The sequence below is a fragment of the Aythya ferina genome (genome assembly GCF_964211825.1).
Source record: "Aythya ferina genome assembly, chromosome: 14".
Classification (NCBI taxonomy): Eukaryota; Metazoa; Chordata; class Aves; order Anseriformes; family Anatidae; genus Aythya; species Aythya ferina.
The window spans coordinates 1,493,515-1,518,896 of record NC_140312.1 but is presented as its reverse complement, the minus strand read 5'-3'; the positions used below and the strand labels follow the sequence as shown (position 1 = coordinate 1,518,896).

At 48.9% G+C, this 25,382-nt stretch overlaps 2 protein-coding genes across 4 annotated transcripts in view; both read right to left on the bottom strand.

Moving 5' to 3' along the window:
- Positions 1 to 10,121, bottom strand: part of AFF4 (ALF transcription elongation factor 4) — a 52,098-nt gene extending 41,977 nt beyond the window's left edge. Inside the window, exon 1 of one of the 3 annotated variants that reach the window (XR_014697954.1) lies at positions 9,801 to 10,121. The gene's annotated coding sequence lies outside the window, so the exon portion shown is untranslated. The remainder of the gene's footprint in view (positions 1 to 9,800) is intronic. The other 2 variants (XM_084535820.1, XM_084535821.1) reach the window with 2 other exon arrangements.
- A 2,406-nt stretch (positions 10,122 to 12,527) lies between these two features.
- On the bottom strand, positions 12,528 to 22,666 carry ZCCHC10 (zinc finger CCHC-type containing 10). The gene is made up of 4 exons (XM_084535825.1): positions 22,536 to 22,666; positions 19,873 to 20,034; positions 17,846 to 17,887; positions 12,528 to 14,360 (listed from the first exon to the last, which is right to left on the bottom strand). The coding sequence occupies exons 1-4, from the start codon at positions 22,574 to 22,576 to the stop codon at positions 14,090 to 14,092; spliced, it is 516 nt and encodes a 171-aa protein (XP_084391951.1). The 5' UTR covers positions 22,577 to 22,666; the 3' UTR covers positions 12,528 to 14,089.
- Positions 22,667 to 25,382: the final 2,716 nt, after the last annotated feature.

Genomic DNA, 25,382 nt, shown 5'->3' with positions numbered 1-25,382 from the left:
CGGTGTTTGCCACAGGGCCCTTCCCCTTCCCGGCCAGCCCTGCGGCTGCAGAACCCCCCCAAAGCTCCAGCTCTTTAATTTCATCTGCTGGATTCCTCCCTTGGGCCCCTGGCCTTGCAGTGGGACTGACGAGGCTCTGCACGCTCACGTAAGACCCATTTTATGAGAGGAGCTGAGTGAGAGCTGGGCACAGCGTTCACCACACCAAGACCCAGCACACAGACACAAGGCTTCTGTTTTAATTCAGGTAAATGCAGCTCCCAGAAACTGAATTTTACAACCCAACTTAAGGAGGACACTTGGAACTTCTGCAGCTGCGTTTCAGCTTGTCTAAAACAAGTTTGAAGTCCTTTTCCTAAACATACTGCTAAAATATCTTTAAACCAATTCTGACCAAGAAGAATGTGCTTGCTAGCTTGCTGTTATTTACTCAAGGGTTAACAGACCCCACACCACCCTCCTTTAAACCATCACAGTTACTTTGTGCAACAGCATTACAGGGTAGTGAAAGCGCCCAGACCCCCTCACCTCTCCTTCCCTGGATTAACCTTACCCAGCCCTTGGTTTTATTTTGTGTCACTACCAAGGGCAAGCTCTAAAAATAAAGCAATGATTGCAGCTCGCTCTTGGTTCTGCAAGGAACTGCGCCGCACAGCCGGGCTCTTGTGCAAGGCTGGCAGCTCCAGAGCTGTTGGAAGAAATCCTCCCTGCGTCCTCTGGAGAGAAACGAAAGAAAAACACAGACCTGAAGCTATCGGTTTTGTTTTTCTTTTCGCTAACCACTTAGGGGCAGGAAGACATCAGCTGCCCGGCCCTCTGAAACAAAGTTCCCGGCTTCCTTTTTCTTCCCAGCCAGGGGAGTGCTCTGAGGCCTGAAGCACCAGCCCCTTTGTGCTGTCCCTACAGAGGGAAACCCAGGCAATGCAGCAGCGTGCCCGGCTCTCCCCGGGGATGGGAACAGCAGAGAAATGGCTTCAAGCAGAAAAAACAGAGCCACAACACAACTGGGAACACGAAGGCACTGACCCCGCAGAGGAATGGCCCAGCCAGGGGAACCCTACTGACCCCAGAGGGAAGGGGGATGCCCAGACTGCAATATGAGGCTGGGATCCACCAAAACCATCCCCTTCTGACCCACGCTGCAGGGTGAGGCGCTGGAGCAGCGCGGAGCTTCCCCGTGTGCTCCTTCCTGCCCGCACAGGCTCCACGAAGCGCACCGCGATGCTGCTCCCAGCAGCCACTTTAATCGTGCAGACTCGCTACCTGAATTCCTGTGCCTGCATGTTCTCCTGCTCCAGCTTTGAAGCCGAGACAATTGGCGTTTAAATTTTATTAAGCAATGGTTCTTCAGACAGCCGGCGTTAATCTGCCTATTATAGTTCTGACTTCCTCACGTTAATTTACTGTCTTCAAGGCCTCATTACACGGGAGCGTTACGAACTCTGCAGCATTACGCCTCAGAAGGGACTGGCTTTGCAGAAATCCCGTGATAAATACACCCCGACCAGGCCCTCAAACAATACCCAGTGTTCTCACGAAGCCCCACCTGAAGGACAAAAGGGAAAACTCACGTTTGCCTGAAGGTTCCCGTCCTCAGCTGCAGACCAAGCAGGAGAGCAGAAGTTTATCACACGGTGCCCAGGTTTAGCGGCCGCTTCCTCCAGCCCTGCTGAAAGCTCACCTGGCTGCTTCCTCACTACGCATTTATCTCCAGCCTCTCATCGCAGCCAAGGCCCAAGCCCCGTGCTGCACACCAGGCTGACACACATCGGGTTCTGAGACTGTAAATTCAGGCGCTGAATAAACCAGGGGGGGCTCTGTAACCGCCCCAGCAGCCGGGCACACGGCCGTACACCCACCAACACCCCTGCTCCTCTCCTCGCTGCTTCGAGCACGGCACCAGGGGCAGGCAGGAGGCACCGGGGCTGCAGCACGGCCCTGCCGGCCCCCGAGCTGTGTGGGGTCAAAACACAGCCTGGGGGACAGGGTTATTTGGGAACGTGGATGAGCCTGAACGCTCCCCAGCCTCTAGAGCAGCTATAACAGCATGAGAGAGTGGGAATAAGCAACTTCTTTAATAAAAATAAAGAGGAAAGAGCATGACTGCCCGCGTTTCTCACCCCCGGTGCCACGCAACTTCCCCACGTCAGACCCAACACCCTGCAGAAACGCAGGCAGAGCCCCTAGGGGCGTGCTGCGGGGCCACAGGGCACAACCAGGTGAATTCCTGAGAGCACAACCGAACAGGGCGCGGAGAAGCACCAAAAGTCACCTGAGCTGAGGTGTCGGCACGCACCGGGACAGCCCAGCTGGGCGCCAACGGCCGCCACCAGCCGTTAGGGAGCTCCTGGGCTGCCTCGTGCTTCCCAAGATGAGGGGAGAGCTTGCTGGCTGAACTTTGGTAAAACCCACTGGAGAACAGCCGAGATTTACAGCCAAAGAACAAAAAAATTGAAGCCAACAGAAAGGGACCAGAGCTACCGTCAACACGGACGGAAAGTTCTAACCGTGTGTCCAGCCCGCTAAACGCCCCGGGTATTTCACAACCCCTGTGAGCACGTCATTGAGAAAACCACCAAATTCAATGGGACAAAGACACTTTGTGTCGTGCAGAGACGGGTGGCAGAAGATACCTGGATGATTTTGTCCTACCCGGCCTCAGAACTTCGCTTTGCAGGTGGCACAGGCCAGGCGTGTGCCAGCTGCTTGTGAGCGGCCGCTCGCGGCGCGTTCAGCTGTGGATAAAGGAGCTGGCAAAGGGCACCCCAGGCGAGCAGAACAGCACGCGTGATTTCACAGCAGGGAGACCGGATGGATCTTGCCGCTAGAAAAAGACGTTAAACTTTTTCTAGTACAAAATAAAGGGAAGACACAAGCAGCCTTGCAACACTCACGCCAAAATTCAGTTGAATTTCCAAACCCTCCCTGCAACAGCCCGTGCGGGGCCTTCAGCTGCGTTCACTCGTTACGGAGCTTCCACACGATGATGCTCCAGCTGACAGACAGACAGACGGACAGGCAGACAGACAGACAGACGAGCTTCCAGGTGCTGCAGGAACATGGCAGGACAGCCGCTGCCCCTTTCAGAAGCGCCCAAGGATGCGGCAGACAAAGCAGCTCCCCTGAACAGCTCCGTCCTGCGCGGGCGCCTGGCCCAGAAGGCAGACCTGTCACTGTGCCTGGGAATTAACCCAATTCCATTTCCCACTCCAAAGCAGCACAGTGCAAGCTAAGAGCAATTTTTAACGTGTGAGTTATTTACTTACACACCATAGTTCTTGAACTATTCGTTGTGTAACACATTAAATGCGCCACGCGCTGTGTCCACGCTTGGTGCGAGCTCACCCCCTTACGCCAGCCACAAGGCTCAAGTTTTGTAGTTCTCTTGATGAGAAACCGAAATTAAAATGTTCTCATTTCACCCACCTTTAGCTTTTCAGTCAGTGAAAGCACTCTAACATCCCTCCACATAACCAAGGCCATGCGAGTGCCTGGAGCCAGCCGGGGGGTGCTGAGGGCGCCGTGAGAGCACCCTGCAATGCCCACTTGGTGTGGGTCGTGCCCCGTGTGGCCATAAGAGATGCAACTGACTTCTTAAACCACAAAACCGATCAGAGGAAATCAGAGAAAAACGAAGCCAGAAAGTCCTCTTTTAGGAGCTTACAAGCAACGAACAAATTGAAGCTGAAGCCTGCTTGCTCAAGCCCCTCCTGGTACAAGGTTTCTGCTACTCACTGGCTCGGGATGTGTCCCAGCACAAACTCCTCGCTTCTCTTTTCCCCCTCATTAAATATAATTGGTGCAGATCTTTCAGCAGAAGTAATCGTTGCTCCAGGAAAACCTTTTCACTGCAGCCTTCTGCAGGTTCACAGCTTTCCCCGGGCCAGAGGAGTGTTTCGGTGCGAGGCCAACACCTCCCCACTCGGCACCAGTGGCCAGCCCCTGGCACAGCAGCCACAGCTCCACGCGAAGGTCCCGCTGTAAATCTCCAAAAAAGCAACCAAGAGAAAAAAAGGTACCACCACTGGGCCTCCCCCCACCCACACGTACACCAAGAACCGGCTCCACGCAAACAGAACCGTCAGAAGCCTTTCCCCACACGGGACCACCCAGCACACCAAAAAAAAAGATGCAAGACAGCAAAAACCTTACCCGCCGTATCTCATCCTGTCCGATCTTCATGCTCGGAGGCCCCGAGGTCAGGAGAATAAAGCTGCCTTTGTAAAATCAAAGCTTTCTCAAGCAGGGCAGCTTCCATCGAGCTGCTATTTTTATTTACGCCGAAACACGTCCCGCTGGCTGCCGGGCACTGCCAGGCGCTCCTCCTGCAGGGCCCCCGGCCCCGCTCCGTGTGCGACACCCTGAGAGCCCCGTGGTAACCAACGCGGGCACCATTTCTCACAGCTGGACTTTGACCACGCAATTTTTAAATTATCGTTAAATAAGAAAGTGATTACGCTAATAGAAGCGGAGGCCTGGTAAATGAGATAATCAGTTGGGTTTGGGTTTTTTTCAGAAAACGATGGTTTACACTCCTCTGCCCACGAACATACTCAGTGTTACACAGAAACCGCTCTGAGGTGGCTTTTTTGGGTTGGATTCTGCCCTCCCCCGTAGCAAAGTACTGTTAGCTGCTCCTAGCCAAACTATCCCAAGAGAAGCAGGCTCTTATCTCCTCATCCCACTTGCTTTAATGATTTGTGCACATCAAAGCCCGATCAGAGCCATTTAAGCACTTCCAGCACTGAAAGCTCTTTAACGTCCCTGGAAATTAAATTAAAGACAGAAACAAACCCAGAGGTGTGTGTGACCGTACCCAGGTGCTCCCTGGGTTTTATCAGCTGTTGAGCTTTACGGGAAGCTCAGGATGGGTGGCGAGGAGCGGGGAAGCAGCTTCAGTGTTCTGGAACAGATTTGGGTTAAAATGTTGAAGATTGGTGTGCACCTGCTGCACCTCGCTGGGACGGCAGGACCAGAGTCAGCACTCAGCACCGAAGTGGGCAGGTTTGAGAGCCAAAGCCAGCACGGGAAGCACCTCACAGGCAGCAATTTGACTCTTACCAGGGTGGAAGTTTAGAATCTGAGCTCTAGAACCTGAGCAGAATTTTACAGACCACAGAACTTTAGAATCTGAGCAAGTTTCAACAATTCCTCCTGCCCGAAGGGTGCTTTTTACCTGGTCGCTGGGTAGAAACACCGCGTTCCCAGCGCTTGCTTCTAAAAATTAAACACACTGCCATGCCCTGGACAGCCTCATCTGAGGAGCAAAGCGAGCGCTGGGAGATGTGGCTGAGAGGAAGAGGAGCAGCACAGTGCCGCAGGACGCCTCACAGCACGTCCCTGGTGCTTCCCAAGGGTCCTGAAGATGGGAAATCCCCCAGGGGGGTCCCGGGGAAGGCAGGGCAGCAGGAGCAGGGGACCAGCAGTGGGTGCTCGGGCGAGGAGGGAGGGCAGGGGCTGCTGTGGGAGCAGGCTGCCAAGGGGAAGGGAGGGCGCAGGGCTTGCTGTGACAGGGTGCCAGAAGGGCTCACCCATCACAAGGCTGGTGGTGGCCACCACCACTCACACACCAAACAATGCCCGACGATGTACAGACAAATTACAGCGAGATACCGAGCGTTTACGGCTGCTGCCAGGAGCCCACACGGCTGCAGTGCACCAGGACCTGGGTGCCTGCTCCTTTCAGCGCCATATAGAGTAAAAGCTTTGAAAGCACAAAGCCTGTGATCTGCTTCGGTGTAACGCACGGCCTCTGACATTGCCCAGTCCCGAGAGCTTCAGGGGGGCACCCACAGCTCGGAGCTGCCTCCTGGCCCTCCGCTGAAAGGCCAAACCCAACAGCAGAGGGAAGTTTCAAGCCCAGCCTAAAGGACACCCATTTGAAAGCCACTTTTGGGAACTGCAGACACTGGGGGAAACATCGGCCCTTTATGGGAAAAGGAACACAGCACTAACGTTTAAGAGCAGCACTGTTCCAGCTGGTTGTCTAAGTCTGGCCTTTCTGCCCCCCATCGTGGTAGTGGAAATAGCAAGAGATTGCTCTCAGGTTGCAGAGGAGAGCTGCCAGCAGAGAGGGACGGGGAAGGAAACTGTCCTGAGCAACGTGATCAGCACAGGCCCGTGATGTTAGTAAAACTGACTCTTAACTAAACTTGTAATTATAAATCATGGACAAGCACCGCATTCAAGTTATCCGTAACTGCCTATTATCAGTAACTATAAATGAAAACTGAACTTCAGCGAACAGCTGGCAACAAACGGGGCTCAGGAGCTGCCCGGGAGGTGCTGCTGGGGCTGGGGACGGTGCCTCAGCACAGCCCTCAGCAGAGCCGTGCGGGCAAACTGTTCCTAATGAGCTGTCAAGAGAAGAAAATGAGTTCAGGACTTGAGGGCAAGAACTTCCCTTATTCAGTGTCTGTGCAGCACCCAGCACAATGAGGTGGTTTTTTTCTCCTGTTGGTACCTGGTGCTGCTGCCAGTTCATAAACCGGGTTTTACGTTCATCAGCAAGAACAATTAACGACTCAAGTGAGAACAAGAGCCACGACAACTTGAAGAACCACACGGCGCTTGGGAAGAAAACAGAGCTCGCTGCGTTAGGGAAGAGGGAGATCTGGAACACAAAGCTGGAGAAAGAAACTTGGAAAGCAGCAAAGATCTGAGAGCCTGGGGAGATGGCAGACAGCAAGCGAGACACGAGTGCGAGGCGAGCGGCATTACAGCCAGAGGGGAGGCTGGGATTCCGGGCTGCACGTACGAGGCTGGCACAAAACCAGGGAAGGAAGCCCCACGCCGCGGCTAAGTGCTCTGCGAGGCACCTCCACGGGCACAGCCTCACATTCCCATCTCGGAGAGCAGCAGCACAACTGCCAGGCGTGGGAAACGGCAACGGCTCCATGCAGGTATACGTTACAGAGCTAGAGAGAGCACAAATCCAGGTTACCACAGGAGGAAACTACAAAGCGTAAGCACAGGACTCCTCTAACATCGCAGGCTGACTAAGCTCAAGAGAAAAGCTTTATGGCAGGAAGGAGCACGAGCCCCTGCAGCTGTATTTCCTGAGCGGCAGAAGCCCTAACATCTCACAAGGCTAAAGTCACCTCGTCAATCTGCAGCAGCTGCAGAAAGGATCCGTCCCGCAAGAGGAGAGTCACTGCTAGATAAGTCCTTTCCTCTTTCCTTTAGCAATCCCACCTACCCGACTCATTACTTTCTCATTTGAACAGAGCTAGCGGTATTTTGCCTACCCCTAGCAGTGCTCTACTGAAATGTGGTTTCTTAAAGCTTCCTGACCCACTTCCAAACGCTCCCTCTCACGCTGCGGCCTCCCCACCTCCCCACAGCGCGGAGCTTCCCTGCTGTAGCGAGGACGACACCAGCATCAGCTCCTCCGTGGCACAAACTCCACGAGAGACACTGAAAACAAACGACACGGGGGGACAGACGGCCTCGGGTTCATTTCTCCACTCCTGCTGAAGGGAACTGTGACACTACAGCAACACGAGCAAAAAAGAGTGCCTGTAGAACAAACCACAGGTGAGTAACGCTCTGAAATTATGTGGCTGGCAACAATTACTGCAGCAGAGAAGGAACCTCACAGCCACTGAAATCCCGACTCCGTGCCTACCTCCTCAGACAGGGAGGCCCCACGCAGGGCTCTGCCCCACCAACTTTCTCCCCGCTCTACAACACGGCTCTGCCGACAAAGGCGGCCTCCTTCAGCTTCCAGTTCTCTGCCCACGTCTCCCAAAAGCTGCCCGTGGAAGCTGCTCACTTCGTGCCTCAGCTCTCGGCAGCCAGCCCCAGGGATCACCCGCTGCTGTGCCTGCCCTCAACACCGCCGCCTCCCATCATCTGGAGCAAAGATTAACAGGAGCAACGATTCAAAAAACCTCTCCAAACAAGAGGAGGAGCAGGAAGCACAAGAGCAGAGGCACCTGACGCAGCTGTGAGCAGTTCTGGCAACTCTCGTGACACACAAAGCGAGGGGGAGGAGGGGGCCGAGTCCCCGTGTGCCTGCAGCCCCGTCCCGCAGCCGGGGAGGCCAGCGTGGAAAACAAAGTGCAGTCCAACATCCCTGCCAGCAGCTGGGAGCCAGGGGAGAAAGGAGGAACTAAGGCACGCCTGCCAACTTACTATCTGCTGCCTGCGAGGTCAGGACAGATTTCTGCTGCAAGTATTTATTTACAAAGGCCGAACAATGCAAACTGCGCCGCGTTTGCAGATAAAAAAAAAAAAAAAAAAAGTGGCATCCCTTCATTAAATAGTTGGGAAATAACCACGCACAAACACATTCCAGCTCACAAAAACGGCAACCTGCAAACCCAAGGAACGTTTCACTGAAGTTTTATCAAGTTGCGATCATTATAGCTAGAAGAATGCAAAACACACCTCTTCTCTGGGGGGTTGCTGCGTGGCTTCCTGCACAAAACTGGGAAAAAAAACCACCCGGGGCGTTCAGTCTCCCTCTCACAACGTTTGAGAGGGAGGAGAAATGCCAGAAATGAGAACTGGGAAGACGTTTAAAGAAAATATTAGGGACCTTAACCCACTCTTGAAACGAGAGCTGAAATCCACCATGTTCTTTGACAACTGAGAGCACTGCTCAGCACTGGAGAAGTCACCCTCACAGAAAGCCACACAAGCAGTGCACAGCACAGAAATGACCCCGATACGGTCAGAAAGCCGAGGTACTAACAATGCCCAATGGCAAAATTTTCTCTCCTGGTATCGACGAGCAAGAACTCCCCGATTCTCACCACGAGCCACTGTACAACTCACATCTAACGCCCTGCACGGCCCCTCCAGGACTGGTGCTGTTCGTACCAAGCCCTGCTGGGCCAGAAGGCGCAGCAGCGTGCGGAGGGTTTAATGATGTTTCTCTCATTAGAGCAGATACGAAATGCCACTCCTTCCAATCACTTGACTAGACCCTATTTCACAACAACGCCCCGGGCTGCCAGGCGCCCCGCTTCAGAGGAGCATTGGGGAGTTTTCAAGAAGCGCAAGCAGCCAGCAACGCTCTCGTGAGAAGGCCGCCACTGGAAGAGCCGGCAGCAAGGTGAGAACCCCAGGCAGACACTTGAGCAGAAGAAGTTAATTTCAAAGCCTGCCGGCGCTGAGTAAGTGCCTGCCCCGCTCACGGGGAGCCGAGTGGGAGGCCTGGCTGCCATCACGGGGAGCACTTCAAGCCGTCAGGGGCCGCGTTTGGCTGAGGGGGTGCTCACAGAGCAGGGCCCCAGCTGCTTGCGGGCACCACAGGGAGCGGGGCCGGGGCTGAGGCACAGCCACAGGCGCTCGGCTTCCCCCTGAAAGGCAGCCACGGCGTGAGGCACCTCTGGAAGAGGCAGCGGCTGCGAGCAGCGGTGCCTGCCTGCACCCAGCACTTCTCTGCCTGCCTGCCCAACGCAGCGCCCGCAGCTCAGCACCGCTCGTGCTGGGGCCGGTGCTTCCCATAACACCCCCGGAGGCTGTGCCCGCACCCCCCCCACCCCCATCCCTCCTTGGAGCGGCCCCAGCCCGGTCCCAGCGCCCTGTGGGTGTGTGGGGGGGGGGCAGGAACAAAGCGCTGCCCGCCGCCGGCTGCCGGGGCCCAAACCCGAGGGGGCAGCGCCGGCCCCGGCAGCATCCCCGGCACTGGCCAGGCCCAAGGCGTCCCGGTAGGGCCGCGGCCCACAAGGGTGGGGGGGGGGCGGCGGCCGGGAAGGGGCCTCCGGGGCCTGGGCCGGGCCGGGGCCGGGCTCCTCCCTCGCCCCCCCCGCCCTCCCCCCGGTGCCCAGTTGCCCCCCCCCGGGTCTCACCTCCGCGGGGCGCTCCGCCGGGCCCGGGCCGGGTCGTGGTGCCGCCGGGGGGCAGGGCAGGGCCCGGCCGGGATGGGTGAGGGGTGAGGGGGGGGGAGCAGGGCCCGAGGCCTGCGGCGGGGGGCGCCTCACAGGCGGGCGGCGGTGGTGGCGGCGGCTCCCCGGGGCTCCCGGCGCTCCATGGCGGGGCCGGGGCCGGGCTGGCGGCGAGGAGGGCGAGGGGAGCTCGGGCTGGGGCTGGGCCGGCGACGTCGGGCGGCGCTGGGCGGCCCCGGGCGGGCTGGGCCCTGCCTGGCCCCTGCCCCGCTGCGCTCCGCCCGTGCGGCCGGGCCGCGCCTCCTCCCGCAGCCGGGCCCCAGCGCTCCCGGCAGCCCCCGCGCCGCCGCCGCTCACGTGACCGCGTGACGTCACGCGTCATGCGTCACGGGGAGGGGAGGGGGTGGGGGGGTTGGGGGGGGGGGGGAGGTGTCCCGCGCCTCAGGGGTGAGGGGAGGGGGTCGGGGCCCGCGCTGGAAAAATAAATGTGAAGTAAAATGTAACTAAACGCGCACAAGTGTTGGAGTTTAGTAGAAAGCAGCACCTGTAGCCCTGCCCACACAGCCCACGCTGACGGGCCGCAGCGCGGCTCTGCTTCGGGCCCACACAAAAAATAAACGATTTAAAGTGTTTTAACGGGCTGCTAACTCCAAAGGGGGGTTCGACACTAAAATATTACCGACTTCTCTACTTCTCTATAAAATATGGCCAAATGGGAAAAATCCTGTCCGAAAATAAAAGCAATTACAAGTTCCCACTTCACAGGCGTAGAGGAGGCAGAGGCCCTGAGAACATAGCACTGTACTGCAAATAGACAGAAAATAATAGAAATACCTTATAAATTGTAAGGTTTCCACAGTGTTTTCAAAATTACGTTCTGCCAGTGACATTTTTGGTACCTCGCTTCTCCAAGCTGATATCCTGCATTATGGTTTGTATTATTCCTAACGCCCCCCCTACACAGACAATTTTTACACATCTTGAACAAAATTAGGCTGTGAAGATCTGCCTCCGACACAACTGATGTCTCAGTGTCTGGTTAAAGGCACGGCTCGGGTAAATGTAACTTCATAAAGCAAATTAAACCCATGGGGTTCAGGTATGCTGAATCATTTCTTCATAGAGCAAATCCATTTGATAGCAAAATTCCTATTTATTAAGGACACTTTCCCAAAATAAATAAATAAATAAATAAAATCCATCAATCCATGAAAGACTTTTTAATGCAACTTCACTGAGAGCACCCAAAAGCCTGTCTCTGGCTGACCGATGTTCGATTCAGTAGAGGCCTGGATCAGGTTGTCCTGTCCCTCCCTCCCTTTGCTCTCCCCTGGGTTAGCAGCGTTTCTCCTTGAAATGCAATGCCTTTTCCTGAGGCTATTTTTCTACAAGACTGCATCAATTGCTTCACTTCAATTAGCAATGGCAGCTTTGCTTGGAAGAGGAAAGATTAAATTGAGCCTGTTCCAAGCTACACAGGTTTCGTGTAAATATACACGCTTGGTAAATAACAATTCCAAGGGGGGGTTGTTTGTTTTTGTTTGCTTTTAATTATTGGCTTTTTGTAGGTAACCTAGAGCTTTAGAAGACAGTAATCAAAGAAATCACCTTTCCCATTGAAAAAAATGGAATCAAAGTACCTTATAATGAGGTATCAGGACACGATCTAGTAAAAGATGAGTGGTGAGGCTCTTGACAGGCTGGCGGGCTTTACTCTGTAAAATAAGAATATACAGAGATAAACAGAAAGGGCAAGTCACAAAAAAATCAAACATATCGTACTTAAAAGTAAACATTAAAACAACGTGAGCAGAGACAGCCTTACGGCTGGTCTCAGACTTAATGGCAGGCAACGTCAGACACGCAGCGAGAACAGTGAGCCATCTCTGAGTCTCTGCTCATGAGCCAACAGTGGACCAGAAACTAAATTAATGACTTCTTGATACTATCTGCAATTATGTTACCTTGTCCTACCTCCCACTGATGGAACCTGACATGCACAAGTGTTTCCTTTTGTCTCTATGAATGGACACAATTTGTCTGACTATGGGCACTAAATGTAAACAGAAGCAGGAAGAGGCCGCCCCCGAACAGAGTGACTTGCTTTGCTATCAGTAGTTGTCTGACAATCTTAAGTTTTTCTTTTTTGGCAGAAGCATTTTAAAGGGCAGCAGTAATAACACTTCTGTGTGGAGCAATGCACATCTGACAAAGCAATCTACACACAAACACCAGCAGCATTAAAGAAACCAACGTACAGCGTGGTCATAACAGCATGGCAAGGACAGTTCAGAATCAATTCCTTGTCCTCTCCCTTCGAAACAACTGCCCTTCCTCATCACAACCCCCTTCGCATCCACACTGCTGCTCAGCTCAACATCAACCAAAACAAAAGCCTTTTTTCTTCGTAGCACATCATCTTCACACAGATGGGCTCCACACCCCTCTTCCTGCAGTCCCCTACAGCCCAGCTGTGCCCTTACAATGGAAGCTGGGGCTGCAAACTTCCACTCACCTGCTTCAGTCGCGCTGAAACCATGAGAGATGAACCTAAACCCAGACCTATAAAAGTACTGTTTTCCAAAGGCCTTGCATTTTGATTTGCAGGAAGCATGAACTTAACAAATACTGTTTAATAATTTATTAACTTTCCCATTAAATAGTACATTTACTCAAGAAGACTTCAACAACTTTCTGATAATTTTTATTTACAGTCTGCAGTGTTCCGTAAAACACACTAAAACAGACTAAAACACACAACATATATATGTTCAAACATTTAAATATAAGCACAGTTTATTCAAAAGTAATTCTACACACTACTTTTCCATAAAAATATAAAAAATAGTTTAGTTACTATATTTTACCTAGACCAAGATATTTAAGAATTCTTCCACATGTGATGCCTCCCCCTCAGAAAAGGGTAACTCCAACAGTAAGAAAGTCAGGAGATGGCATCACAAATTAAAATACTAATGCCAACAGCTCAAGTCCACCAAAAGAACAAATAAATTTCAATTTATAACCAGCAACAGTTGTTCTGCAGTATGCTTGGATTTATTTTTTTTGCACTAACTTGCTTCTCCCGTGCCAGATTTCCACAGACATGTACACACGCCGGTAAAAATAACGAACAGATTATACTGCAGACTATAATGCCAGTTACCATGTGCTCAACAACGTAGATTGGCAATCTTGCATTACAGAACTTTTTTTTTTTTTTTTTCAAAAATATCAAAATGGAAACGCTGTCCTTTGGACCTTTTTTAAAAGACAACTCCACTCCTTACTGAGCATCCCACGAAAATAGCCTTTCTTCTCTCTCCTAAAAAATAGTGCCTGTTTTTACTCGTCACTACCATTTCTCTGGCTTTACTAACCGTACTCTGCGTGGAAAGCTATTGGGAGTTCTGAAAAAACACCCACTCGAGCCCTTCTCTCACCAGGATACATTTAATTTACAAAAAAAAGGCACAAAGATGAAACTCCTAAGCAGCATCAGTCGTAATTCTTCCACTGTGCACTGCTCCTCTTTCTTACATAGACAATGCTACAACAGACTCTGTTTGTCTCAGAAAAGTACTACAAAGACAGGAAATATGGAAACAGGCAAAGTTGAAAAGACTAAAGCCTCTGTACAGCACAAGTAGCATATTGATCGTTAACAAATGAACACTATTTAAAGTTTCATGTTGCAATTAAGACTCGACCTGGAAGCATCAGGAAAAGCCATCAGAAAAAAAGCTCAGCAGCATATAATACATTTGTTAACAGTGAGATGGAAGGCCCTCTGTGTGCAACATTGTGCATTCAGTTTCAACAATGACCGTGCTCTACAGCCAGCAGCGTACAACTTCTGCTTCTGACAGATCGGAGGATTTCCTACATGTAAGTGAAGTTGCCGTAAGCAGAGTAGCAGTATGTGATGCACAGCATGATCTGCGATAAAAAGCTTTTGCTTTCCAGCATGTAAACATCCAGGTTACTGGACCTTAGCTCGTATAAACAAATCTGATGATAGATTTTTAAACTAAAAAAGTAAAATTTCCCATAAAAGGATAAACCACAAAAATACTCTTTCAGTAAGTTTCACGTGCCATTTAATACTTTTCATGTCCTATGAACTATGCAAAACATTTAGAAAGTTTTAGCAGTAGAAATGTTGACCAGGTTAACTGCTTGGCAACCACGTGCTCAGAACATCTTTGAAGAATGTTATCATTTGCTCAGCAACAGTTCTTCGCTACAACATATTATTTCTTCTTCTTTTTCTTTGGTGGCTCATCATCAGAACTACTACTGTCTGTGCTGCTGCTGCTACTGCTCGAGGAACTAGAATCTGATTCAAACTCCGAAGAAGAAGTAGTACTACTCGAGGATGGAGACGATGAGGAAGTTGAGGAGCTCTCATCACTGTCACTATCATCATCAGAAGAGGAGGTAGAGGAATCTTCACTGTCAGATGACGAATCGCTGGCTGAGCTGACACTGCTGCTGCTGCTGGAACTCGTCACACTTTTAGATCTGAAAGAAAACAAATACACAGATGAGAACAGGCCTGCTATAGACAGCATTACAGAGCGCTCTTTATACTCTGTTGTAATCCAAAGACCAATTATTCGGCCTGAAAATTTCCAGGCCTAACAATTTAACAATCTTCCTTCCCCTCCTGCTCCCAACCTCCCGTTCCATTCTGAACAAATTAATTTTGAGCAACAGCAGAATGACACCACGTACATGATGTAAGTTGCCCTGGACAACATGAAAGCCCGAACAGGACTACAGGGGAAAAAAAAAAAAAAGTTACGTTTGAAAGTTGGCAAGGCTCCTCCTGTTCACAGTAACAACTAGCGTCTTCACTAACTCGTAAATAAAAGAAAGTTGCAGGAATGTGCTGTACCACTAAAGCCTCAGGGGGAAAAGTAACCAAGATCAGATCCCTAGCACTGCAATAAGAAGTGAAATTTTGGCAATGTGAGTTGGTGGAAGTTTCATCAGCGAGATTTCCCAAACGTCAGAATTGTGCTCAGCGGAAACCTTTCTTAGATTACTGCTGGCAGAACCCCCACTACCTGCCGCTACAGCAGGCTTCTGTTTTCGGGGTGGAAGAGAAGGTATGGAAACAGTCCAGGATAAAGATGGAGTCAGGAACACTGTAAAGTGGATTTCTGTAGGCTCTGCAGTTTAATTTTTTTTTCTCCTTTTTTTCCTGTCCTCCGTGTTTAGCTCTTACTGTAAGGCCACTGTTCCCAAGGTCTTTGCAGAACTGATGTAATACGAATTCTAAGAAAGTACAATTAAGTTCTTCCACAAATCTTTCTCCAAGCAAAATATAGAGGTACTTATCCACTCTTCTTCCCACCAAGTCAACCAAATACTATGCAAAAATGCTAGAAATAATAATGCAGATTTGTAGTTTTTATCTCAGTGTTTGGTTAAGTATAAAAATTCAGGAAATGCCTACGTTAAGTCTACCAGAGAGTAATGTTTTTTCCATCAGATCAGCCACTGTCACGACAACTGCCAAATCTGAACACCTGTAATATGCTACGGACCACTGAAGTTTTTATAATACACAGGGCATGGGTTCCCTCTCTGTGCGCAGACATAATGGCTGTTTATAAAAAAAAAAATCATAAAGGCCAGTTAAATACAGACACTGTTGGTGGAAAACTGGTGTAACGAGATAAGAAAAAAAAGTGTCTATTTTTAAAGTGGCATTTGTTATTTTCTGGGCAAACTCCCACACAAACCAGTAGTTTCAATCTTTTTACTGGATGTGCAGACCCATTTATACGGGCAAGGATCAGAGGATCCCCTGAACGGTAACCCTGACAAAATGTTTTTTTCCCCCAAAAACATCCATGTATCTGAAACATCAGACACGATACTCAATACCTTCACCTCGACGAAAGCACTGGCTAGATCCATGAGAAAAGAGCAAGCAGATACTTGTTGCCAGCTGATGCAATCGGTGGCCTATTGGTAGTCACAAAAGGACGATGGACATGGGAACAAGCAAAATTCACCTATTTTACCTTGTCCTATTTAGGTAAGGTGACATCCTAGATGCTATATGTTGGGAGGTCTCAGATTTGTGGGTCTGCTGTACCACTGGAAAAGCACATTTCTCCAGCAGATAAGCATTCGTTCTCCTCCAAACAAGCTCACAGATGGTAACAACTAATATTATTCCATGCACGATGAACCACGGGATTACTGCTGCATTTGGTAACGTTGGCTATCACCCTTCTCCGAGATTTTACCCTTTCTGGCTCCACTGCAATCACCTAACAGCCCCAGGTGATTTTAAACATGCTGCTTAAATCAAACCTACAATGTTGGGCACCAGCATCTGGCTGTTCACATGCTGGATTGCCCGAAGGAACAAGGGAATTAGGACTCAATTCAGGACCCTTCAGACAGGCAGCATAAAGGGGGCTTTCAATTAATTAACCAAGTATGCCACAGAGGAGTGATGAAGCCAACGTAAACTCAGAAACAGTTCTGTGCCACCTAAGGTTACAACATTGTCCGACAGCAGTTTTGCCTGTTCCTGTTTTTCTGGTTAAGCCTGTAGCTTCCTTATTACTGTTTATATCAAAACAAACACACACTATGTAAAAGGTTAGCGCTCGCTGCTGCCAGAAGTCTCACTTTTGCATTTTTTAAATCTGGAACTTACACATCCATTGCTTCGCTCAATTTTCTGCGTTTATTTTTTCCCCTATCATACTAAAGATATAAAAACCATGTGACCTGGAAAGGAATTTACATTGATGGATTTTATACTTGCATAAAAGCAGGGTAACAATTCAAGCATAGCAAAGTTTTTAAGGTTTAAAGAAACAATGGTCAAACAACCCCCCAACCCAAATTCTTTTGTTCTTTTCCTTTTGGCAGCGGTTTAGAGCTCAACTACTCTGAAAATCATGCCAAGTAGAAGACTGCAACACATGAGAAAGCTGAGGAAGGAAGAGATCTGAACTATATTGTTAAGAAATCAGCTAATTTATGATCTCACTAGCCATGGATAATTTCAACAATAAGTGAACACTACCGAGAAAGAAGCCCTTGAGGAAACACATCCTGATAGTAGAACTAAGATACTAATCAAGTGTTCCAATAAAGCCGGATTTAACATGAGAGCTTCATATAAAAGCATGTTTTAAAAAAATGCTCTGGCTCATTTAATGACTGACACACAAAGCAAAAGGCCTTGCCTTTAAAAAAACAAGGCTGTTTTTAACTGGTCAGATTCAGAGACAGAGGACAGTCAACGAAAGGCAAGGAGACAACGAGGCGATTACTGTACAGACATCCCCCGTATGTAAAACTTGCAACGTGATTAGCAGGAGTCTTACAGCCCGGGTTCTAGCTGCTCCTGAAAGGATTTTGCTAATAGAGACTGAAGTGGATTCCCATGCTAGCATTACTGCATATGTAAAGGAGGAAGGATGGCAAAACAACTCTTGGCTCGACTTATTTTTTTTTCCAGGGATGGAGGATGGTAAAGGAGGAAATGTTTAGTTCCTGGATTTTTTATTTATTATTTTTAAGATACATGTTTCATTCTCTAGACAAAGCTTCAGAGACAGACAGCTGTTAAGAAAAAGGGATGAAAACAAAAGGAAGAGCAAGATGAGTAGGTGGAGAGAGAACAGGCTAGAAACAGTATGCCATTCTTGCACAATTAAACTACTCGATAAACATTGAGGCAGAAATAAGATGACTTATTATTAAAACAAAACAACACAGAGATAGGAGAATGACCAGGGAGAAAAGCAGAGGACAAAGAAATTAAAGTTTTTGGACAGGGAAGAGTAGAAACTCTCCCAAGTACCTGCTGTGCAAATACCCACAACAGGCTAAAAGCTTAACACCAAATCTGTATCTGCAATGCTCACTTTCAATTTCCACACAGGCCCCTTCCAAACTGCCTGCTGTAACACCCAGTGCAAGATCACACCCTGAAGCAGCCGTACAACTTGTCATCGATCCCCACGTACCTTTTTTTCTTGGTCTTCCTTTCTGCAGTACTTTCTCCAGCGCTAATTAAGGGGGAGAAAAACAATGCCTTTGATTAATGCAGTAGGAAAATTAAATATGTAGCAGCACAGAGGAGCTGAGTTCAGTACTAGAAAACTGGTATCCCACTTGCAGAAATCTGCCCAAAGCTCCTTTAGTATCTATTTTCAGTTGCTATTTAAACTAGAAAAACAATATCTACAAATCTGGGGAGGGGGAGCAGCAATTCACCTCTGATTTTCTGGGTTAAGAATGCTTCACTCACCTTTACTTTTTTCCTTTGCATTATACAGACAACAACATCTTGGGATGGCAGAAGCAGAGGGGAGGAGATACAGATACAAAAAAAAGTTCTGTGTACCCATATTTAGCAATAACTGAACCGAATGAAACAAAGGATTAGAAGATCGGATTAGTCTGTAGCTTTCATCGTGCGTTTCTTTCAGGTACAAAAAACACAAAACTATTCATATGGCTGCTTTCCAGCTATTTGTCTTTCAGACTGCCATGTATTCATACACGTGCAGAATGTTTTAGGAGTAAAAGAAACATTCTTTTGTGGTATTTAAAAAAGCACTTTAGGAGATTTTTACTAGTCTTCAGTTTGGGATTTTTTAATCATTTTTAAATATTTCAGTCATGTTTACCAGTCACATCCACTTTGCATCCCCTTTTTCCCCATTGTAGGAAAACAGCACGTAATTCAACCTGGAATGAACATTTGTGATTGAAGTAATCCCTCATCATCTACTTACATGCTTAACGTGCCACTGATAGGTGAGGAAGTTGTTCTTTTATGACCCAGGATACTTTTTCCTCAACTGAAACTATTTCTGAAAGCCATCTTATGTACACAGAACTAACAGTAACCATTGAATTAGAGAAGTTGAAAATACATTTCACTTAGCAATTAGATAGCAGCACGTGCTGATAACACGTTTCTATTTCTGACATTTTCTGGAGTTAAGTGTAAACTACATTTCAACAAAAGTACCCAAGGCCATTTGTATGCTAGCAAAATGAGATTTTGCAAGTTTTTCTTTTTCATACCAGTTGTATGAGAATAGCAGAATTATTACATGGAAGAGTTTTCCACACTCCTCACAAAATCCCATCGACAAGAGGAAGAGTCACTGACCCTCAAGCTTTGAAGCAAGCTATAATCCCTCCTGTACTGCTGAGCACCGCTCATATTTCTGTTGTTAGGGCCATATGCCCTTACCTAGGTAACCAGGGATGAGTACCAGTGTGCGTACACAGAGCTACACCCCAAAGCACCTATGGGGAGGCTGGTGACTAGCCCAGGCTGCCACCCATCGGCCTGTGCCTCCCTCTAGCGTTTTAACATATGTATAGTTCTATGAGTTTGACACTTTATGAAACCACAGAGCTGAGAGCGGTCAGCCGGCTGCATATCAAACAAAGCTGCTTTGTTACACTGGGTTGTTCTCCCTGTGGCACAACACATCGCCTCCAGAACCATAAATAAAACTCAGGAGTTCTACTTTTAGTTGATTGTAGCAGTTTTTACTAAGGAATAAATATCGTCTCACCTTTCCTTCCCTCTCAACTCCTGTAGGACTGGCAGGCAGCAGGCTCTACTGATGCCAGCAAGCTAAACAGTGACAGAAGGCAGGTCTTCAAATCCTCAACCTGCTCACACGTGAACTCAAGGAACCAAGCAACTGAGGAACTCAGGAAGCCGTATTTTATTACGGACAGCCTCTGACTACTTTACCCTTAGCTTAGTATACTTTATTGTTTGTTTCAGACGCACTTAAAGCTTTTTTGACCCAAAGCAACAAGCAGGTGTTAACGAACAATGCCTTAATTTTGTGGGATCCAAGTGCACATACACCACCTAACATACACAATGGTTCTGATACTGAACAGACACCTCACAGCCTGGGAGAAAAGACAACAGAAAAAGGCCTGGACCACCATTTTTTCCCACCCACCCACTTACCTTTTCATTAATAAACCGGACGTTCTCATTCTGCCCACTTACCTTTGTTGCAATAACAGTCGCTTCTCTTTTTCCTTCAGAACTTTTGCTAACTGAGCTGTCCTCGAAGGTCTGTGCAGGTATTTTCTCTTCCCTGTACATTCATACGTCCAATGTCCGAACTCCAAGCATTTCTGACATCTGACGTGCTGCTTGTTTGCCTCTCTGTAAAAATGCAGAATTGCATTAAGTGACTGATTCCAACTCTGTTCTACCTATTGAAAAAATAGAAATTTTCTTTAGCGCACAAATTCTTAACAATACACGCAGCTATGTTTAAAGCACCCATGAACATTGGTCTGGTTTAACTATTAAACATCTTCAGTTGGGACAAGAACAGTAACGTACACACAGAATTTTGGCAAACTCACGCACTTCAGTTATCAAAATATCCTAATATCAACTATTTATGAAAGTAGAAAGAACACTTTTCCTCTGTTCCAGAGCTTCAGCTTAAGCCTTCTTCTGCTATGGTAGCTAATGCTGAGCTACTGACATTAACTGTCAACGCACTGAGCAACTGCACCTGAATTTCACTTTATGCTCGTACAAGCTCCTGCCAGCCTAGCTTGCAATCTTCGTTCCCATATCCTCGTATCTAACCCTCAACAGCAGAACACTTCCAAATTAACACAAAGAGCCTGGGATTCTGAGCAAGTAAAACAGAGCTGCTCCTATTGGTAACTTACTTGAATCTCGCTAAGATTTATTAAAGCCTGTCAGAAGATTTATTGCAAGAATACGTTCTTGTTTACTTACTGCTCTCTGCCACTCAAATACAATTAGTATAAAATAACATTTTACATCTGCATTTCAGTCTTCAGTGATCAAATTCTTTAATCATTTTTAGGAGCAAGTTAAGTGAGAAAAACTCACGTTTTCATATTCTAGCACTTAATCCACATTTCTAAAGTTTAAAAAAAATGTTTGCTGATCTTCTCACAGATGTGCTCCTCCTTTACAAACAAGGAAACTCAGACAGCAGCCAAGCGACCCACTCAAGGCCATATCACAGATTAGTTTCAGAGCCAGGACTTTGTATCTCTCATGCAGCTCACTGAAACTGCTGTGATTTATTTCCACCTTGCGTTGTTTTTTCAACATGAAGACGCTCATTTTTGACAGCCAGCACATCTTAATCATCCAAAATTAACAGCCTGGCTCAGCTAGGAGGAGGATCCTCGACTGTTCACTTAGTATTTAGAGAGCATGAGGTGACAGCCCAGCAGCGAACACCCTGCTCTCAGAAAGCAGTGTTCCTTTGTAGCGATTGTTTCTCCTTTGCATCTAGCTATCGCTTTTTCCGACAGTTCTGCTGCATCTCAAAGGGAATCTTGTTTTGAACATTCATCACTGTCTCAACGCAAAGTATTTGGCTTCATGATTTACCTTCAGAAACGTTGATGTAAATGAGCACTGTATGACTAACTAACCCTGCTACCTACACGGTGCAGTTAACTCAAACTTCAGCAGGAAGCAGGAGCACCAACAAAACAAAACAAAAAAAACCAAAAAAATCAAATCAAGGTCCTCTGAACGGCTTGTTTTGTCTTGTCCTGGTCTCCTGGCTCTACCACAAGAGTTGCATGTAAGCAAAACAAGGATGCTATCTCTGCTTAGTCGACATAGAAAAACATTCACTTTGTTTTTTTTTGTACCACAAACCAGCCCAGAGCTCTCTCCACAGGAGGAGGGCAGCTCAAAGCAACAACAACAAAATTCAGCATTTCCAGGGCTCTGGGACTGCTCACATGACTGGGGCAGGCAACTTTATGCAAGGTAGGATGATAAAAATCAAGCCCTAAAAGCAACAACCAGGAAAACAGATCAAAATAGCTCAGCAACCAGACCTATAAATATCATATCAACACTAACAAGTTTTAACATGAATGAGAAGCACGAGGTGAAGGTAAACTTTTAATACAGGTCAGTGGCTACGACCTAAACGCAGAGGTTAGCCAAGGTGCAATTCAGCAAACAGCCATCAAGCAGCTGAAGACACAAGAAGAATGTAGGAAATCGCTCCTTAACCTATACAGAATAGCAACCTAAAGAACCAGTATTCCAAAAGTGCTTTGAAATTCCAAATTATTTTCTACTGGAAAATGAGGAAGAACTGAACTACAGTAAACAACAAAAAAGGCACGAAGACGCAGAAGCCATCCGTATGTTAACCAACGGCTGTGATCAGACAGAAAAAAAAAAGAACACTCTTAAAAAAGCAACAACAAATTGTTCTGAGGAGGGAGATGAAGAAGCAAACCCCGAGGAGTGCCGAGGGGGGCATTCACTGTACTCAACACCACCAAAGTGCTGGTTTCTCCTCATTTCGCTGCTGTGCAATCAGACCCCTCAGCTCCGAGCACAGAGCCGCTGCTTCCCCACACACACCCCTTTACCAGCCCCTAAACCCACGCCGGGAGCACACAACCACCGCTTTTATAACCCAAAATGCCACTTTTAGAACCCAAAAATGGCACTTTTACAACCGCGCCGCCTGTCCCCGGCCCGGCCCGGCCGCGCTGCGGGGCGCTCTCCTGAGGGCTGCGGGGCCGTGCCCGGGCCGCCGGGGCCCCGCTGCCCGTGTGCGGGCCGAGGAGCGGCCGCGGGGCCCCCCCCGTTGTGCTCCCCCCCCCTCCACCCCCCGTCGGTCCCGGCGCACTCACGCCTGGCGGCGGGCGATGAGGCGGTGCATGGGAGTCGCCATGGCGGCGGGCGGGGCCGCGCTGCATGCCGGGACGCGAGGCGGGCCTGAGGCGAGGCAGAGCCGCCCTCAGCGCGGGGCTAAGTGGCAGAAAAGGGGGGATTTAGCCCGTTATCGCCTCGTAACGCACGGCATCGGCTCTGCTGCGGTGTAGGCGCATGAGCACGGGAAATATAGTCACGTATAAACCCCCTTCTCAGGGGCTGGCGCTGACAAGTTGTCCCCCTGCCCGCACTGCCCCTCCGTTCTCCATCCATACCTAACAGTGAGGGAATAAACACCTCAGGCACCCCTAGGAACCACAAGGCGAAGCCTTGCCCCCACCCCACTAAGCCCTGTGCCAGCAGCAGCTGGTATTTTGGGCTCCTGCATCACCTCCTTACGGCCCCTGGCACGGGAGGAGAGGTCAAGGGGCAGAAAACGAAGCGGTGGCTGCAGTGCTCTGAGGGCACGCTCCTGGCACGCAGCCCCTGAGGCATCGCTGCCAGCTGGCACAGGCAGCACGGCCCCCATCCTGAATTCAGGGCAGCCACGAGTGGGGCTTCCTAACGTTTGCTTTATCAAAACTTGTTGTTACCTCACGGGATCGGTATTAAAACAATAACGTCGATCTCGCTACAAAAATCCTCAAGGAAACACACTCCTTAATGTGGAGCTGGGGTGACTCCTGCCGTTTGTATCCCGGGATATTTTATACCCAGCCATTCTCTGAATTCATCCAGAATTCATCCCCTCCTGCAGGGACAACCTGCGGGCAGTGTGGGCATTGCGCCGGCCCCCTGCATTCCCCAAAGCAGGCGAACCATCTCGGGTCCTTAGCAGTGTAGTAACAGCTATGTGGCTTCTTGGGAGTGCACGGTATTCATTTATTATATAAAACAACAAAATATATTGTATTTCCTTAAATTCCTAACATCCAGCAGTGCCAGTTGGATCAGGGCCTTACTGTGTTAGGAAACGTAGGAGTGGGATAAAAGACAGACCTTGGCCAGAGAGGCTTACACTTCCCTCAAGACAAGGTACAAGGTGGAAACACAGATGCATAAGAATAGAACATACGGCACACATAATGCAGCAGTACAAATCTGATCCTTTCAGGTGATGATCACCCCACGTCCTGAGGTGTTCTGCCTCTAATGGTACCTTGTGCTGGTTGGACTCGATCCCAAAGGTCTTTTCCAGCCTGAATGATTTTATGATTCTAATATCACAGCCTGGAAATACGAGAGCCAGAACTTCCTGCTGTGTCACACATGAAACATGTCAGAGCAGGTCACATCTGCTGGGGACAATGGCAGCGATTAACTGTCACATGGGGAAGGTACGATACTGAGGAATTGTTAGACATAAGCAGTTCCAACTCATCAGGATTAATTACTGTGTGGCGAATTGAATCATAGTAGCTCCTGTCTCCAAACTCTGAAATTTTAATGTCTAAGGCTAGTGGCTGTTCCTGTATGCAGCTTGTTTTCCTCTCCATCTGGCATTTCTTGTGGTATCTGATAATTGTCCTGTTTTGGCTGATGCTCTGTGGTAATCTGTGAATAATTACATCTGGCACCATAGCTACGTTGTGCTGTGTGATGCCTGGTATGTTATAAACGCACCAGAGTCTGGCCTCAATATCTGAATCTTGATGGCTGGCATCTGACTTGAATGGAGAAAGTCAGACAGAAGCATTTCCTGCTTTAGGATTGATCTATTTATAATAATCCATGCTTACAATAAATCCCTGCTCCCTTTTTACCTCAGAATCACTTAAAATCTTGGAGTGAATTACACACTGATAGCAGTGTCTGTACTCTGCCCAACTACATTTGGTGCTCCTGGCAGCTGTGACAGCAGAACCACCGTTCCCTCAATGTGCCAGCACAGCCAGGGTTGTGGTGCCATGTGCCAGAACACGCACGGAGCGTGTGGGCTGCTCCTTACACAGAGACCTCAACGACACACCTGGTACTGGAGCAACCCACTAAAAATCCTGCTACCTGAGAAGTTTGAAAGAGTGCTTGTAACTTCAGACTTCACAGGTTCCTACAGCCTGCAGCCTCCTCGGGGGAGCGTCTCACAGCCAGTCCTTGCATTCAGTAACTCACTGTGGCACCCCTCAGGGTGGGATGCGACTCCACGGACCGAATGTGCAGAGTCACGGCGTGGCGCTCAGCTCCCTGCCAAGGGCGGACAGATCCGGGCTGCTGCTGCTCAATGAGCTGGCTGGGACCATAAATCCTGCTCTTGCACACCAGGCTGCTATTTAAAGTCGCAGTATCATTAACCTATTTCTAAATATGCTGGGCAGGGCAATTGCTTTCCAAAATGTGCCCCTCTCTAGACAGGAAAGGGGGGTTATGCAGACAACGCAGGAGAAGAAAATGGAAGGTGCTGAAGCTTCGGTGGCACAGACCTCGAGCTACCTTGTCATGCAGCTCCCACTGTGCTTCCACCTCCCTGCACTTTTCTGTGCCTGCGCATTGCTCTTGAAAGCAAGGTGTCACAATATTTGTTAAGGGTTTGTACGTGCGACAGGAAGAATGGAGCCAGAGCTTTCTCAGGAAGGGCTGAGTCAACGAATAAACAGTTAAACCTCCCTTGCCAAGACTGCTGCTACGAGTGCCACTCACACAGAACTGATCAGCCTTCCAAAACGACGAGCAGCTCAGTAGTGCTACTGCTGGACAACAACAGTGACAAACTGGGAGCGCTAGCGATGCTGGCACTTGGCATTTTTTTTAATGGGCATTTTACTTTTTTCCCCCCCCAGCTCTCTAGCAGAGTAACACAGAAGGCCTCTATTCAGGCAGAACTGCAG